Source organism: Leucopleurus acutus (assembly GCF_964270905.1).
Source record: "Leucopleurus acutus genome assembly, chromosome: 4".
NCBI lineage: Eukaryota > Metazoa > Chordata > Mammalia > Artiodactyla > Delphinidae > Leucopleurus > Leucopleurus acutus.
This window is the reverse complement of record NC_139146.1, coordinates 130,878,470-130,894,757: the sequence shown is the minus strand read 5'-3', so window position 1 is coordinate 130,894,757 and position 16,288 is coordinate 130,878,470. Positions and strand designations below refer to the sequence as shown.

The 16,288-nt window shown below is 39.0% G+C and overlaps 1 protein-coding gene across 1 annotated transcript in view; it reads left to right on the top strand.

Annotated features, from left to right (window-relative positions):
- The first annotated feature begins 397 nt into the window (after positions 1–397).
- TMEM184C (transmembrane protein 184C) overlaps positions 398–16,288 on the top strand; it is a 31,728-nt gene continuing 15,837 nt past the window's right edge. The window contains exons 1-4 of the mRNA XM_082838677.1: positions 398–1,064; positions 9,357–9,487; positions 9,586–9,622; positions 10,272–10,477. Of these exons, the coding sequence (XP_082694803.1) occupies positions 942–1,064; positions 9,357–9,487; positions 9,586–9,622; positions 10,272–10,477 (497 nt within the window). The 5' untranslated portion in view covers positions 398–941. The remainder of the gene's footprint in view (positions 1,065–9,356; positions 9,488–9,585; positions 9,623–10,271; positions 10,478–16,288) is intronic.

Genomic DNA, 16,288 nt, shown 5'->3' with positions numbered 1-16,288 from the left:
AATCGGAGATGTTCGTGCAGATAAAGGTTCGGCTCTAAGGCAATGGCCTCTTACCCAGGCTTTCTTAAAGCTGGAATATAGTCAGCAGAACAATGTAGCAGGAGTTCCTCATGTGTTCTCAAACGACCTATACAGCTTGCAGAATCCTCCTCGGCCATTGGGCCACCCGGCAGCGACGGCACAACTTCCACACACCTCGGCTTCATCCAACCTTGTACCCTTGGTATCCATCCCAACAGCCCCGCCCCGGAAAATGACCAATCAGAGAGTGGGAAGTGAGCCGGATGGGGAGGGCCTATCTTGGCGCTGTCCACGAATCACCAACCTCAGACAGCGGGGCGGAAGCGGAAGCCCTGGTTTGGCCTTGGTTCCGCCTTGGGGGACTGGCCCGTGGGAACCAGTGAAGAAATCCTGGGGCTGGTGGGTTAAGTTTTCATCTCTTATCTATCAGCGGAATCGGCCGAGTAGACGGCTGCGAGCGCGGGAGGGAGGGAACTTCACCGCCCAAGAAAAGTGAGCGGGCAGGCAGCCGCGGGGCAGAACCGAACTGATTGCTGGGTCTCTACAGGCCGGTCCGGCTTGGCGCCGCTCCCCTCGAGGCCATGCTGCAGGCGGAGCTCCGGGCGATTCCTAGGTGAGAGCAGCGGCTCTGCCGGGGATTCCACCGCGGAAGAACTGGGTAGATGCAAGGTGGGGAAGAAAGAATGCTGACCGCACTGCTCCCCAGTAGTACCCTGAGCCGCCGCGTTTGTGGCAGCAGCAGCAGTAGCAGCAACAGAAAGCACAGCGTGGGCCGAGGAGGCGGTTCCAGCTGGTGAAGTCGCTCCACGGCTGTTTTTCCGTAGTATGCGAGTCGACAGAACAGCCAAAGAACAGAGACCCCATTACCATCTCCTTCGAGCTATTTTCCCTTGCTACTCGGAGCTGATTTATGCGGAAACATGCCTTGCACTTGTACCTGGAGGAACTGGAGACAGTGGATTCGACCTTTAGCGGTGGTCATTTATCTGGTGTCCATAGTGGTTGCGGTTCCCCTATGCGTGTGGGAATTACAGAAACTGGAGGTAAGAGGGTCCCGCACCATCCGCCTCTACCCTTTCTTCTACAGTCCTGCCCAGCTAAGGTAGCCTATTTTTATCCCGGATGCTCCAGACTTGATATCCTGAAAACCATGTCCTGTAATGAACCCGTGACATAACCTGTCTGGTTTCTGGTTGTTAACGGTTTTTCAAACCATGCTACTCGTGAAGGTAGGACCGAGAAAATAAAATATATTAAGATAGCTGCTTCGGAGAGCACTGTTTTGCAAACATTCATCAATATCCTGAAAGTAAGGTAACTTTACTTCTGAAATCTGATCTGTTTAAATATTAAGACTTAACTAGATCTAAAGACCAGGTGTTGAATTTTATTAGCATTTAACTAGCTTCCTGAATTAAAGGGTTCGAGTTGGTTTAACTTCGTTTTTACTTTAGAAATTAACTCTTAACAAAGGTTTTGAAAAAAGTTCCTTGTATATTTTTTGATGTCATATTCTTATTATGACATCAGTAATGTACTATAAGCTGAAAGACCCCAAGGTAAATATTTAACTAAGTACTTTATAAAAATTGTAATGAACTTTTAAGTTTGAAGTTCATAAAATCCAGGGAAGTATTTTTACTTAGAAACAACTATTTCACAAGAGTTATGACAAGACCATGGCTATTTTAGGCCTTTTGTGTGGGAACAATCTTTATGTAATTAAATGAAATGCGTTTAATATGTTTGTTTTCTGTATGTTCACTCAATTTTTTTTGGTTGACTTTTCTAAACTAGCATAGTCCATATAGTTATTCTTAATATTACTATAATATTACACTACATTAAGTATTTCTAGTTTGTTAGATATTTAGGTTACTTCCATAATTTGTCTACCAGAATTCATATATAGACATCTTAATACAAATAGGGATTTCTTACTTTGGAGTATTTCTTACTTTGAAATATAGGAACTATTTTAAAGATTAATACTATGTATAATAACCTAATTTAAGACTTCTCTTAGTTGTTGGTGTCAATGACAAAAATTTAGAAAGAGATGGAAAATTTTATTCAAGCCAAACTGAGGATTATAGCCCGGGAGACAGTCTCTCAGAGAGCTCTGAGGACTGTTCTGAAGAGATAAAGGGGGAAGCCAGTATATACGTGATTTTGGCAAAGGGGGTATGTGCAGTCAAGCGCACATCTCGGTAGAAGGTCACAGGTCATGAGGAACAGACATCTAAGTTAATGGTTTTAGTGCTTTTCTAAGTATGGGAAGATGCAAGAATCCAGGTGCATAAAAATTTTCTCCTGAAAATATCTACCTGAAGACAAGTTTTCCCAGAGCACAGAGTGCCTCATCCTGATCTTGACCCAACACACACCCCAAATTCCTTTCAGGGTGTATTATTCCTTTTAGGGTGTATAGCCTCAGTGGCTAGTGATTTGATTCTTGTAGAACTGGATGGTGGGCAGCAGTCTTTATTTTACAGTCCCTTCCTTTTTGGTCTTAATTTCAGCCAAAGTTTGGGAGGCATTTCGACCAGTTTGTCCCATGTGGCTAGGAATGCTAATTCCCAGGTCAGGTGAGGATTTTGTTGATAGGCCACTCAATGTGCTATTACTGGACGAGGCTCTGTTAACAGTAACCAAAAGCCTCTGGGCCACCTATCTTACTGTTACTGTCCAGGAAACGGTTCCCTCTTCTTGTTGTTCTCTCTTCCCATATAGAAGAAGTTACACGATTACGGTTATGGATCTTATAGAACTATATATTTGGTCAGTTGTTTCAAGTGGCCTAATCATTAATTTTATCTGAGTCTCAGTCACACATTTGGTAATGCAAGAAACAATAATCTTGTAAAACAGGCAGAAGACAAGTAATTTAGCTAGTAACATTAATAACGTCATAAGTAAGTATTAAGCTACGAACTTCGTTAGGTATGGCCCGGTATCTCCCCAGGTCGTCTGACCAGTCTGTTCTGCACCAATCGCTGTCTTTAAGGGGAATGATATATTGGCATTGCACATAAAGCTCACCAGAGATGTCTGCACTGACAAGGCTAGTGGTGGGTCACCGTGACACCTTTCAGAATTGAAACAGGAATGTTATCTTCTAGGGAATTATGTGGCTGGTACCAGAAGGAGAAAAAGTGATCACTATGGTTGAGCAGGTATTTCTGCCATTGAGGAGGTCTGGTTAATGCATAATGCAGATGCGTGATGCATCTAGAGGGGAGGGAGGAGGCCAAAGGGCAGAGAAAAAGTTCTATGTGTAAATATTTCTTGTCTTGCCTTAAAATGTAAATTTTTATTTCATCACTGATGTCAACTGTACTTTTTCAGTACGGGCTTTTAAGGACAATTTTAATCTGCAATCTCGACTGCTAACATCCTGAGCCAGATTCTCATCGTGTATTCCCTGGACTATTCTGAACATACCAGCCAGAGTGTCCAGTTAAAACAGAAGTCACGTTATGTGTGTCCTCTGAAAGTTTTCCAGTCACTCCTAGTCCTGGATTAAAAGCCAGTATTCCTGACTATGGCATTGGAGCCCAACATGATCTGAGACCACCCCCACCTTACCGCCCTCTGACTCTCTCTCCTCAGTTCCTGGGTCTCCTCCACACTTGCTTTGCTCAAATGCAGGGCGGGCTCCCTCCTTAGGGCCTTTGCATGTCATAATATGCCTTTCTCCAGACGGTATTCTCATTCCTTTGTGTCCTTCAGGTTTTTACTTCAATGTCACCCAACTACCCAGTTTAAAAATCGCAAGCTTCACTTCCTCAACTGTTGATATCCTCTTCCCTTCTTCATATTTTTTAGGACTCACCACCATCTAACAGGATACATTTTTTATCTTGTTTTCTCCTTCTTCTCAAATATCGGATACTTAATAAATGATTATTTGAGTCCCAGTGATAAATCAGGCTGGTATTCTGTATGGTTAGAAAGAGAAACATGGCACCTACTTTCATGGAACTTGGTGGTGGAGACAAACACAACCAGCAAAAACAAATCAATAAAATAAAATTATGTAAAATGCTTTGAGGAAACTAAAAAAGATCTAAAAAGCGAACAAGCAGGGCAACATTATTACACATCTTCAAAAGCCAACTCTACCAGCCTATGGAAAATTAAGTGGAAGTGGAAGAAGTTAGAAAGTTCTTTAAGGTAGTTCAGAGGTAGTGGGTGCCTGGGCTACTATGACTTATGGCCCAAGTCAGAATAGCAGAAACAGAGATGGAAAAGTGAATTTTAAGTATCATTGGAATTGAAGAAACAGGGCTTGACACTGGATTGGATTGGGGAAGAGAGGCAGTGGGAAAAAGGGGGAAATCAAGAACCACTCTGAGTTTTATGTCTTGAACAACAAGGTAAATGGTGATGCCAATTACCAAGATGGAAACTTGATAGATAAGGACAGGTTTGAAAGCATTTGAGTTCTGTTTGGGACACTTAGTTCAGGGTATATGAGAGACATTCCATTCACATGGGCACGTCAAATATGCTGTTGGAAATGCAAGTCTAGAGCTCAGAAATGTTTGAGCTGCAGATATAAATATGAGTTGTCAGAACAGAGATGGTGTTGAAAGCCATAAAAATGGATGAGATTATAAAGGGGAAGAAGAAGAAGAAAAAGCAGAGAATTTGGCACCAACATCTATAGGTCACAGGGAAGAACAGGAACTTTAAAAAGCAACAGCAGCCAGTGGGGAAGTAGGATGCCAGGAGAGGGGTGTCGTGGAAGCCAGAACAGAAGGACAAAGTAGTGAACAGTCTGCTGCGGAGCCATCCATTGGAGGGTCATTTGTGATCCTCGTCATGGTTTCTATGGAGGTATCAGGTCCGAAGCTAAAGGGAGTTGTTTGAAGAATAAATGTGGAGTGAATAAGTGGTATCAGAATATGAAGACAGGGACTTCCCTGGTGGCACAGTGGTTAAGAATCCACCTGCCAATGCAGGGGTCATGGGTTCCAGCCCTGGTCCGGGAAGATCACACATGCCGCAGAGCAACTAAGCCCGTGCACCACAGCTAGTGAACCCACGTGCCACAACTCCTGAAGCCCACGCACCTAGAGCCCGTGCTCTGCAACAAGAGAAGCGGCCGCAGTGAGAAGCCCGCGCACTGCAACAAAGAGTAGCCCCTGCTCGCCACAACTAGAGAAAGCCTGCGCGCAGCAACGGAGACCCAATGCAGCCAAAAATTAATTAATTAATTAATTTTAAAAATATGAAGACAAGTTTTTGTTCATTTTGTTTGTTTTGAGTATTTTTTGACTCAGGAGAATGAGTGGCACAGTAGATAGAGAGGAATGTGGGTTAAGGGAGGGTCCCCCACCCCCACCCCACCCAACCATTGTGTTTTGTTGTTAAGGTGTTAGAGACACTAACCACAGCATGCCCCTAAGATAAGGTATAATTTTCTTTAATCTTCTTAAAAGTCCCGAAGCATAGGAATTACCCCCGTTTTACAGATGTGAAAACTGAGACGGATAAGTGGCTAAAGTGACACTATGCTAAGTACTTAATATACAATCATTCTCATTATTCACTGGATGAGTTTATGTCTCTAAAATGCATAACACTGTGCGGAGCACATAATAGGTGCTCATTAAGCCTGAATTATCACTATTGTTTTTAAAATATCATCACTATTGTTGCAGTGGGGCAACAGTTCTGGGATAGCATTTTCGGATAGCATTTTCATTGGGATTAGCTTCACAGCTGAACACCTAAAGCAAAGTTATAATGCATCTGATCGAGCACTAGAAAAAGTAATTGACATGTTTAGGGACAGTTTCGTATGAAAAATACTTGTCTTTTAAACATCAGAATCACAATGCTCACCCTGTGAGAACTCAGTGGGAACTAAGGTTGTAGAAAACTGGAGGTTCGGCTAGCCCATCCCACGCCCATGGGGCATATACTCATGACTGGAGTGGCCAGGTGACCATCTGCACTACTTAAACCATCTCTCTCATTCTCTTACTTGGTTGAGCATGTTTAAGTGAGGTCATGTAAGTTAAATGCACACGTCAGGGACTTCCCTGGTGGTCCAGTGGTTAAGACTTTACCTTCCAATGCAGGGGGTGCAGGTTCGATCCCTGGTTGGGGAGCTAAGATCCCACAGGCCTCGGGGCCAAGAAAACAAAACATAAAAGAGAAGCAATATTGTAACAAACTCAATAAAGACTTGAAAAATGGTCCACATCAAAAAAATCTTTAAAAAAATAAAATAAAAAATAAATGCACACATGATGTCACGTTGCTCTGCATTCGTTTCACCCTGCCCTGCTGGTCCTATGTTCCAAGTAGCTACTCTGTGGAAGTGCTCCCTTCTTGCCCTCAGGACAGGTGGGCCCAGAAAGCACTCTCCTGTTTCTCTTTAACTCTGCTCTGAAAGCCTTTGGCTGAGTGAGTTAACTCACTCCTGGAGGCTGGTCTTTAATGGCCTTTTTCTTTCCTCTCTGCTTTCTTCAAGTTACCTTAGGAAAAAAAAATCTACACTACTTACCTCTTCCTTGTTTTGTGAGCCCAATAAACCCTACTTATGGCTGATAAGTTTAACATTAATTGTATCCTTCTATCAGTGTGTCTCAAATGTGAATAATTTATTTAGAGATAAATGTAAATTAAAATAAATGTAATAATCGTATAAATAATTTGTACAGATACCTAGAGTTGGCTTGTTACATATAATGTCACCTAAATATGTACACACATAAAATAGGTTCAGTTCTTATGCACACAGCTTTTTAAATAGCTTAAAAATCAAAACAGTTATAAGACCAGTGATTCAAATTAGTGGCATTAATGTGGACAGGTGATGTTTTTCTGAAACTGATTCATCACTTGCAATGTAAAACTGGTACTAACTCTATGATGCAAGATTTTAAAAATTTGGAATCACTATAGTGAAATGACTCTATTCTCCAGTCACTTTTTTTGTTTGTTTTGTTTTTTTTAACGTCTTTATTGGAGTATAATTGCTTTACAATGGTGTGTTAGTTTCTGCTTTATAACAAAGTGAATCAGTTATACATATACATATATCCCCATATCTCTTCCCTCCCTCCCACCCTCCCTATCCCACCCCTCTAGGTGGTCACAAAGCACCGAGCTGATCTCCCTGTGCTATGTGGCTGCTTCCCACTAGCTATCTATTTTATATTTGTTAGTGTATATATGTCCATGCCACTCTCTCACTTTGTCCCAGCTTACCCTTCCCCCTCCCCGTGTCCTCAAGTCCATTCTCTAGTAGGTTTGCATCTTTATTCCTGTCTTGCCCCTAGGTTCTTCATGACCATTTTTATTTATTTATTTATTTTTTAAGGTTCCATATATATGTGTTAGCATACAGTATTTGTTTTTCTTTTGCTGACTTACTTCACTCTGTATGACAGAGTCTAGGTCCAACCACCTCATTACAAATAACTCAATTTTGTTTCCTTTTATGACTGAGTAATATTCCATTTTATATATGTGCCACATCTTCTTTATCCAGTCACTTGTTTTATGACCATTTGAAAAAGAACTTTCTTCCTTATAGCACATGGAGGACACTTGACCATCATTAGTCACGAGCACATAATTTTTCTCTCAACTCTACCACCAAGTTCTACCTTTTGGCACTAAGGCAATCATAAAAACAAATGTGGGCATTAAAAGTACTTGGCACTACTGTTCTTAATGATCACCTTATAATGAATATCTAGAATATATTATTATTAAGTCATCATTAAAATGAGTACTGAACTTTAAATGAAACTGAGCCAAGGAAAAATCTCTGAAAAATTATTGTTCAGACGTTCTTTTCAGAATCTTCACATCTGTGTATTTGCTTTTGACTTGCTGCTTTGATTAATCTCCAGCATTCAGCAAGACTTTTATTTGCTTTTCAAGTTTTCCATACAGTTGAATATAGAAAGTCATTGTTGTAAAAATACGTTCTCTATACTTTTGTTTTCTACTTCTTTAATCTTTGACCCTTTATGAAAAAAAATCTTGTTTAAAACAGCAAAAACTACAAGTTGTGGGCTTAAGTTCCTTTTCCATTAACTGTTCAAACTCCTCAAGTACTAAAAATAAATGCCCACCTTTTTTGCTTTAAAACGTTAGCATTTGCATTTTTTTTTAATTAAAAGGATTCACATTCTTCAAAGCAGGAGTACAAGTTAGCATAAAATTCATTCCTGAGGGCCCCTCAGATAGAACAGAGTTTCAGCTAAATTTGTTTTTACCAGAAAGCGAGTGGATTACTTCAACTCTATGTTAGGATAAGGTAATTCAAAGTATATTTTTAGAAATTGACATTTTAGAGGTTAAAATGTTGATCAGATATTGACCTAAGAAAGAAATTAGGGACTTCCCTGGTGACACAGTGATTAAGAATCCGCCTGCCAATGCAGGGGACACGGGTTCGAGCCCTGGTCCGGGAAGGTCCCATATGCTGCAGAGCAACTAAGCCCGTGTGCCACAACGACTGAGCCTGCGCTCTAGAGCCGTGAGCCACAACTACCGAGCCAGCGCACCACATCTGAAGCCCACGTGCCTGGAGCCCGTGCTGCACAACAAGAGAAGCCACTGCAATGAGAAGCCCGCGCACCACAACGAAGAGTAGCCCTCACTCTCCGCAACTAGAGAAAGCCTGCACGCAGCAACGAAGACCCAACTCAGCCAAAAAAAAAAAAAGAAATTAGATCTTTTGCAAATGTAATGTCCTGAGTTGATAATGTTGTATATAAGAGGGGCAACCTATATTAGCGCGGGTCCCTTGGACAGGAGTTGTGGCAGTGCTTAGAAAATGGGAGGGTCAAAAGACATGATGCATGTAAAGAACTCAGCAAAGTTATCAGGCAAATAGTCAGCAATCAGTAACTGTTTTACTAACATGTTGGGTAACAGTAAAATTTGCAGAAAACATTGATTTGCAGATTTTTATCCAGACATAAAAGCAGAGGAATAAACCAGAAGAAGATTTTTAGATTTGACTTGCAGAAAATTTTAAAACTTTTGTACATCCTCAATCATAATAATCAAATATAAAGGCAAATAACAAGTTAGGGGGAAATGACATGATGTTATTAATATTCTTAATATATACAGCACTGTTACAAAAGGCCACATGAGGAAAAATCCACCCCCTCCTTCCACAAAAGCATAAATGGGCTGTTTATTGAAGAAGTAATAAAAATAGCCACTAGTCATTTGGAAAATATTGAGCCTCGATAATAATCAAATAAATAAAAAGTTTTAAATACAAATATTTTATTTAGCTCTTTAGTTTTAATATCAGAGAACTTATACTAACATATTCTTTGCTGATTAAGGTTGGAATACACACCAAGGCTTGGTTTATTGCTGGAATTTTTTTGCTGTTGACTATACCTATCTCGCTTTGGGTGATATTGCAGCATTTAGTGCATTATACACAACCTGAACTACAGAAACCAATAATAAGGTAAATCTTTATATGTTTTGATTCTACTAGTGTTGTGTTGGCTTATCTCATAAATATGATGTGAACTGTTTTAAATTTATGTTTTGCTTTCCAAATAGGATTCTTTGGATGGTACCCATATACAGTTTAGATAGTGTAAGTATGCTTCATTTTATCTCATTAACTAAGAACTTGTTTGATGATGCCAACTGTAATTAAGGTAATAAAAGGAATATTATTTGGCAATAAGGAGTTAGGTTAATAAGTGAAAAGGTTCACTTGTTTTTAATATTAATAGAGAAGATAAAGTATAATCATAGAAAAGGCAGATGTTTTAAAATTTAAGATTAGTAGCTCTTAGTCCTTTAAAGAATGTAATACTTAAATTACATTATCATCCTTTTTATTTATTATAATATTTATTTGGACCAAAACAGAAATCTTCCCCAGTGGATTCTAGTACATGCAGTTGTTACAGATAACTGCTTTAATTTGATTAAATATAAAGAAAATATCTTTAACATCATTTTCTGTGATTGTGTCAAGAAGTTTCAGATTATATTTAAGAACTCAAGTACATAATTTAACTTCTCTCTTCATATTCATTATTTACCCCCAACACAAATGTTTTTGTTTACCAATATCCAAGATGTTTATTGCTTTTAAAAATTCATTTCACAGATTGGTAGCCCTCGTAATGATAAAATTTAGAAAGTTTGATCTAATTATGTGAGTACCATGAATTGGAGTGGTAATTCATTTTATCGTAGTTGCAACTGTTTTTAACATCTGTGCTTCTTCATAGTGGATAGCATTGAAATATCCCAGCATTGCAATATATGTGGATACCTGCAGAGAATGTTATGAAGCTTATGTCATTTACAACTTTATGGGATTCCTTACCAATTACCTAACTAACCGGTATCCAAATCTGGTATTAATCCTTGAAGCCAAAGATCAGCAGAAACATTTCCCTCCTTTGTGTTGCTGTCCACCATGGACTATGGGAGAGTAAGTATGTTTGGTTTTAATTCTTTTATGTTGGGTTTTATTTAAGCGGGTTTAACTATCATTTCTCTGCAAAGTAGTGTGTTAAGTACTATATGCAGGACGAAAAGTATAAGACAGAGTCCGTACCCTCATGTAGTTCATAGTCAAGTGTGAAGACTAAGAAAACACATTTTTATAACCCACACATATAAGATAGTTTCTTTTACATTATTCACCCTAAATAGAAAATTAAAATGTTGTGGGGAAAAAACCTTAGAAATCATTTAATCAACATCCTCTTACAGTTGGGAACCAGGGTCTGCAGAGATTAACTTATTCAAGTCACACAGTGAATTAATGGCAAAATCAGGTCTAAAACTCAAGGAGAATGTAGTCTAGGTGGGGAAACAGCATTTGATATGAAATTAGAGCAACAAATAGCAATGTTTATTCTAGTAATATGTAAGTTGGCCTTATTATACATTCATGTAGGACAGTAAAGAAAAATAAAGCCTAAAAGGTTAAGTTGAAACTAAGATTGCATTTACTCTATGAATTTATTTTTCAGCAGGAAACATTTGAAGCCAGAATTTTAGAAAGATTAATTTTACAATACTATACAGGATGCGTTAGGGGGACAAGAGTCCAGAAGGGGAAATAAATTAGGAGGTTATTATAGTAGTTCATTTGTGAGATAAGCTGAAGAGGAGTGTGAAATTGGAATAGAAAGGGAGACAATAAGAGAATGCAACTGGAGAATCACCAGGACTTGATCACTGATAGAAGGGGATGTAGGTGGAAGTTGCAAGCCAGTGTAACTGGAATGACTTGGAGGAATCAGTGTAGATATATGGCCTAGGGTTAGCTCCATTGCCTTCCATGCAGTATGGAACCATTTCTACAACATCAGCACTAAATGGAGCACCTAGTATGTGCTAGTATATAGATATAATACATATAACAGATGTGGAACTTAATGGCACTTACAGCTTGGTTAGGAATTAAATGAAGACACAAATATATAGTTACTTATTTCAGGAAATGCTATGAAGGAAAAAGAACAGGAGTCTATGAAAGAGGGTAGTAAGGAAAAAGTAACGTTGGTTGAGGATCAGGGGAGAGATATTGTGCTCAACTCCAAATAAAACAAGAACAAATAGGGATTTATGGCCAAAGAGATTGGGGTGGTCACTGGATGGAAAATTACTAAGGAGACATCAAGGGTAGGGGGATTCTCTCTAAACTGGCCTGATAAGAATCTTACTAAAGGCAGGCCAAGTAAACATCAAGGGTGAGGGAAGAGGAGCTTGATCGCATTTCCAGGGTAATCAGAAACTGGGGGTGGGGTGTGCTGGTGATGGGTGTCTTAGCAGGATTTTTTGCTCAGACTGACTTCACAGGCCAAGGACAGGGCCTAAGGATGATGCCTAGTTGAAAAGAAGGCTCAGAGGAGCCCTGTCTAAAGTTTGATCAAGGAGAGAGATTGTCAAGTGAGAAGCCATTATAGGATGTTAAGCAGAGGTCTGGTTTCCAAGATTACTTGTACTCTTTGTAGACTGAACTGGACGTGGGCATAGATGCAAGAGATTGCAGTGGTCCGGTTAATATGATGATGATGATGGTGGTGGTGGTGGCAGCGGCAGCTTGGCTTCAAGCAGGACTCTTCTATTAACACAGAACCTGAGATGAGGCTCTAGCTGCCTTTTCAGGCTGGCTCATCACAGCAGGTGGTCAACCCCAGAGCTTTTTCAAATGATGCTATAGGTCAGAATTTCCCTTTTCTGTGCTTGTGCAATTGATTTATTCCTAACTACACAAGCAATTACATTTATTCTTGTTAAGACTCTGTGTTGGTTTCATTTTTTTCCCTGAGACGCTTAGGTTCTGACAGCTGCTACCTGAATAATATCAGCAGTGCATCCATAACTGTAACCCAGGTTTTCTTTCCTTTGAAGACATTAAGCATTTACCAAATCCATGCCGTTTGGGGGTATGGTTTTAGTAATATAAAACTTCTCATTCTCTCGTATATAAGTACATTTTAGGTTACCAGTCTCCTTCTATTAGATAACTGGTGTTATATATATGATCATTACTCAGAATATTGCTGTGGAGGATAATTCAGTATAATGCTTTGGTTTTAAGATGCAAATGCCACAGCAAGTTTCTAGTCCTTAGATGTTAAAATTAAGTCTGCTTTTTGTACTCTGATTTCTGTGACATAAGCAGTGAGCACAATGAGTTTTCTTTTCATGAATTTTAGATTTTATGTATGTTAGTTTGTGAGAGGAGGGGAACATTTTACCCAGTGATTTGATACTGTTATGAAACAAATGTTTTCATGAAACAGTACTAACTCTTACTATGTATTCCCTTCCTCCCTCTTGTTTCTAAAATTTGGGTCACAGCCTACTGAATTACATTTGACACAATTTGAAAAAATTTGCCCTAGGGTATGTACCTTGGAGTGGATATGCTAGGTCTTTAGGTTTTGTGCAACTTTGTGATAAATTGATTGCTGAAGTGGCAGTACCAAATTACTCTCCCATTAACGGTAGAAAAGATTTCTAATTGAACCACAGTCTCACCTATACTTAGAATTACCAGGACTTCTTTATGTTTGCCTGTTAAGAGGGTGTAAAGGATTTCCCTGATTAGTAGTGAGGTTGAGCAACTTTTCATATGTTTATTAGCCACTTGTGTTTCCTTTCTGAGGAATGATTGTTTCTGTTTCTCATTTTTTAATGGGTTGTCTATACAGGATCTTGATATGTTTAGATACTAATTCTTTATTTAATGCATGTTAAAAATATCTTTTTCTAGTTTTTGGCCTGCTTTGGCACTTTTACTATATCTTTTGATAAATGAAAGTTGTGAATTTTTATATTGTTGAATTTATCAATCTTATTTTATAGTAAGTACTTAGCGTCTTGTTCAAAAAATTCTTCCTGACCCCAGGATTATAAAACCATTCTCCTCTGCTTTTCTTCTAAACATTTCATATTTTTTCCATTAAAGCTTATAACAGGGACTTCCCTGATGGTCCAGTGGCTAAGACTCTGCGCTTCCACTGCAGGGGGTGCGGGTTCGATCCCTGGTTGGGGAACTAAGATCCCGCGTGCCGTGCAACACGGCCAAAAAAAAAAAAAAAAGACTTATAAAACACATATTGATTTTTTTTTCATATGTTGTGTGAGGTAGGAATGCAGTTTCATTTTATTCCATTGCCTTCCTGACCTAGCACCATTCTGTCTCCTACCTCACTGGTCTATGTAGCCATCTCTGCTGTATATAAAGGTTCCATATATATGGGTCTATTTGTGATCTTCGTTTTTTCTGTTTTATTGGTTAACTTCTCTATCCCCGGACCAATTCCATACATTAACTACTACAGTTTATTAATAAGCCTTAAAATAGAAGGGCAGATGCCCCACCCCTGTTATCTTGGCTATTCTTGGGTCGATGCTCTTACATATAAATTTTAGAATCAGCTCGTCAGGTTGTTTGAAAAGCCCTATTGGAGTTTTTGTTTGTTTGTTTTTTTGCGGTACGCGGGCCTCTCACTGCTGTGGCCTCTCCTGTTGTGGAACACAGGCTCTGGACGCGCAGGCTCAGTGGCCATGGCTCATGGGCCCAGCCGCTCAGCAGCATGTGGGATCCTCCCAGACCGGGGCACGAACCTGTGTCCCCTGCATCAGCAGGCGGACTCTCAACCACTGCGCCACCAGGGAAGCCCCTGGAGGTTTTTTGATTGGAAGTGAATTCAATTTTCAGTTTATTGACATTTTTATGGTTTTGAGTCTTCTTATCTATGAATATTGTCTACTCTCACTTATTTAGTTCTGCATTTATCTTTTGATTAAGTATAGTTTTCTCATAAAAGTAAATCTTTTGTTGACCTTATTAACATCTTATATTTTATTGCTATTATAAATGACATCTTTTTAAAAGTTAGTTTAATTGCTGCCAGTGTGTAAAAAGGCAGTTGATTTTTGCATATTGAGCCTATATCCGAAAGTCTTGTTAAGTCTTCTTATTCTGTAGATGTTAATAAGTTCTCTGTAGCCAGTCATCTTCAAAAGAAGGATTTGTTTGCTTTCTAGTCTTTATACCACACATTTCTCTTCCTTCTCACTGTGCTGATGAGTACCTCTAGACTTTCTTGTATCATTCCTGGTTTTAAAGGGAATTCTTATAAAATTTCACATTTGGATTTAATGTTTCTAAAGGTGTTTTGTAGGCATCCTTTATTAGGTTAAAAAGCTCCTTTTTACCCCTAGTTTGTTAAGAGTTCTTAATCATGAATATGTATTGAATTTCATCAAATGCTTTTTCTATACCTATTGAGACAATCATAATTTTTTGCTTTTAACCTGTTAATATAGTGAATTAGATTAATGGCTTTTCTAATGTTAAAATCCCCTTGCTTTTAGAAGATAAATTTTAAGTGGTTATGATGTATCATCAGCTTTTCTACATCATAAGCTTTATAGAATTTTTACAGCTTTGTTCATGAGAAAGATTGGGTTATGATTTTCCTTTCTTATACTGGCCCTGTCTGGTTTTCACATCCAAGTTTTGCTGCCTGAATAGGAGTTATTGCATTTTATTTATATATCACAGAAAGAGATTATATACTATACCTTCAAACATTAGTTCTGGACTGTTCTTTGTGGGAGGACAATTATAGAACTGTTTAGGCTTCCCGTTGTTTCTGGAAAAAAAATTTTTTTAACTATAGCATTTAGGAATTAAGCAGAATAGACAAAATTTAAAAATGTATAGTTAGGGGATTTCCCTGGTGGCACAGTGGTTAAGAATCCGCCTGCCAATGCAGGGGACATGGGTTCGATCCCTAGTCCGGGAAGATCCCACATGCCGCAGAGCAGCTAAGCTCGTGCGCCACAACTACTGAGCTTGAGCTCTAGAGCCCATGCGCCACAACTATTGAGCCCACGCACCACAACTACTGAAGCCCACGCACTCTTAAGGCCCGCATGCTGTAACTACTGAGATTGTGTGCTGGAACTACTGAAGCCTGTGTGCCTAGAGCCCATGCTCCGCAACAAGAGAAGCCACCACAAGGAGAAGCCCACCTACTACAATGAAGAGTAGCCCCTGCTCATTGAAACTAGAGAAAGCCCATGCACAGCAACAAAGACCCAACACAGCCAAAAAAATGTATAGGTAGGGACTTCCCTGGTGGTCCATTGATTATGACTCCATGCTTCCACTGTGGGACGCAGGTTCAATCCCTGGTCGGGGAACTAAGATCCCACATGCCACATGGCACGGCCAAAAAATAAAAAATAAAAATAAAATGTATAAGCATATATTAGTTTATATCTTAATCTCTTTTGAATCTGTCATTATGACTCCTTTTCCCTTTCTAATGTTACTAGTATCTCTATTTTTTCCTTGAACAGTCTTGCTGGAAGTTTGCCTATTTTTAACTAGTCTTTTTAAGAACTGACTCTTGGTTTTGTTGATTATCTGTATGTTTGTTTTCTATTTCATTAATTTATACTCTATTTTTACTTCATTTCTCCCATTTCCTTTGGTTTACTCTGTTCTTATTCTAACATGAGTCTTAGATCATTAATTTCTAGCCTTTCTTCTTTTTTAATACTGCATTTAAAACTATATAATTCCGTTCATGTTCTGCATTCACTGAATCCCTGTTTTTGTTGGGGTATAATTGACATGCAACATTATATTAGTTTTAGTTGTCCAACATAACTACTCAATATTTGTATATACACTAAATGAAATGACTACCACAATAAGTCTATTTAACATCTATCGCCCCATGAATCCGTTTTCATATTTAAC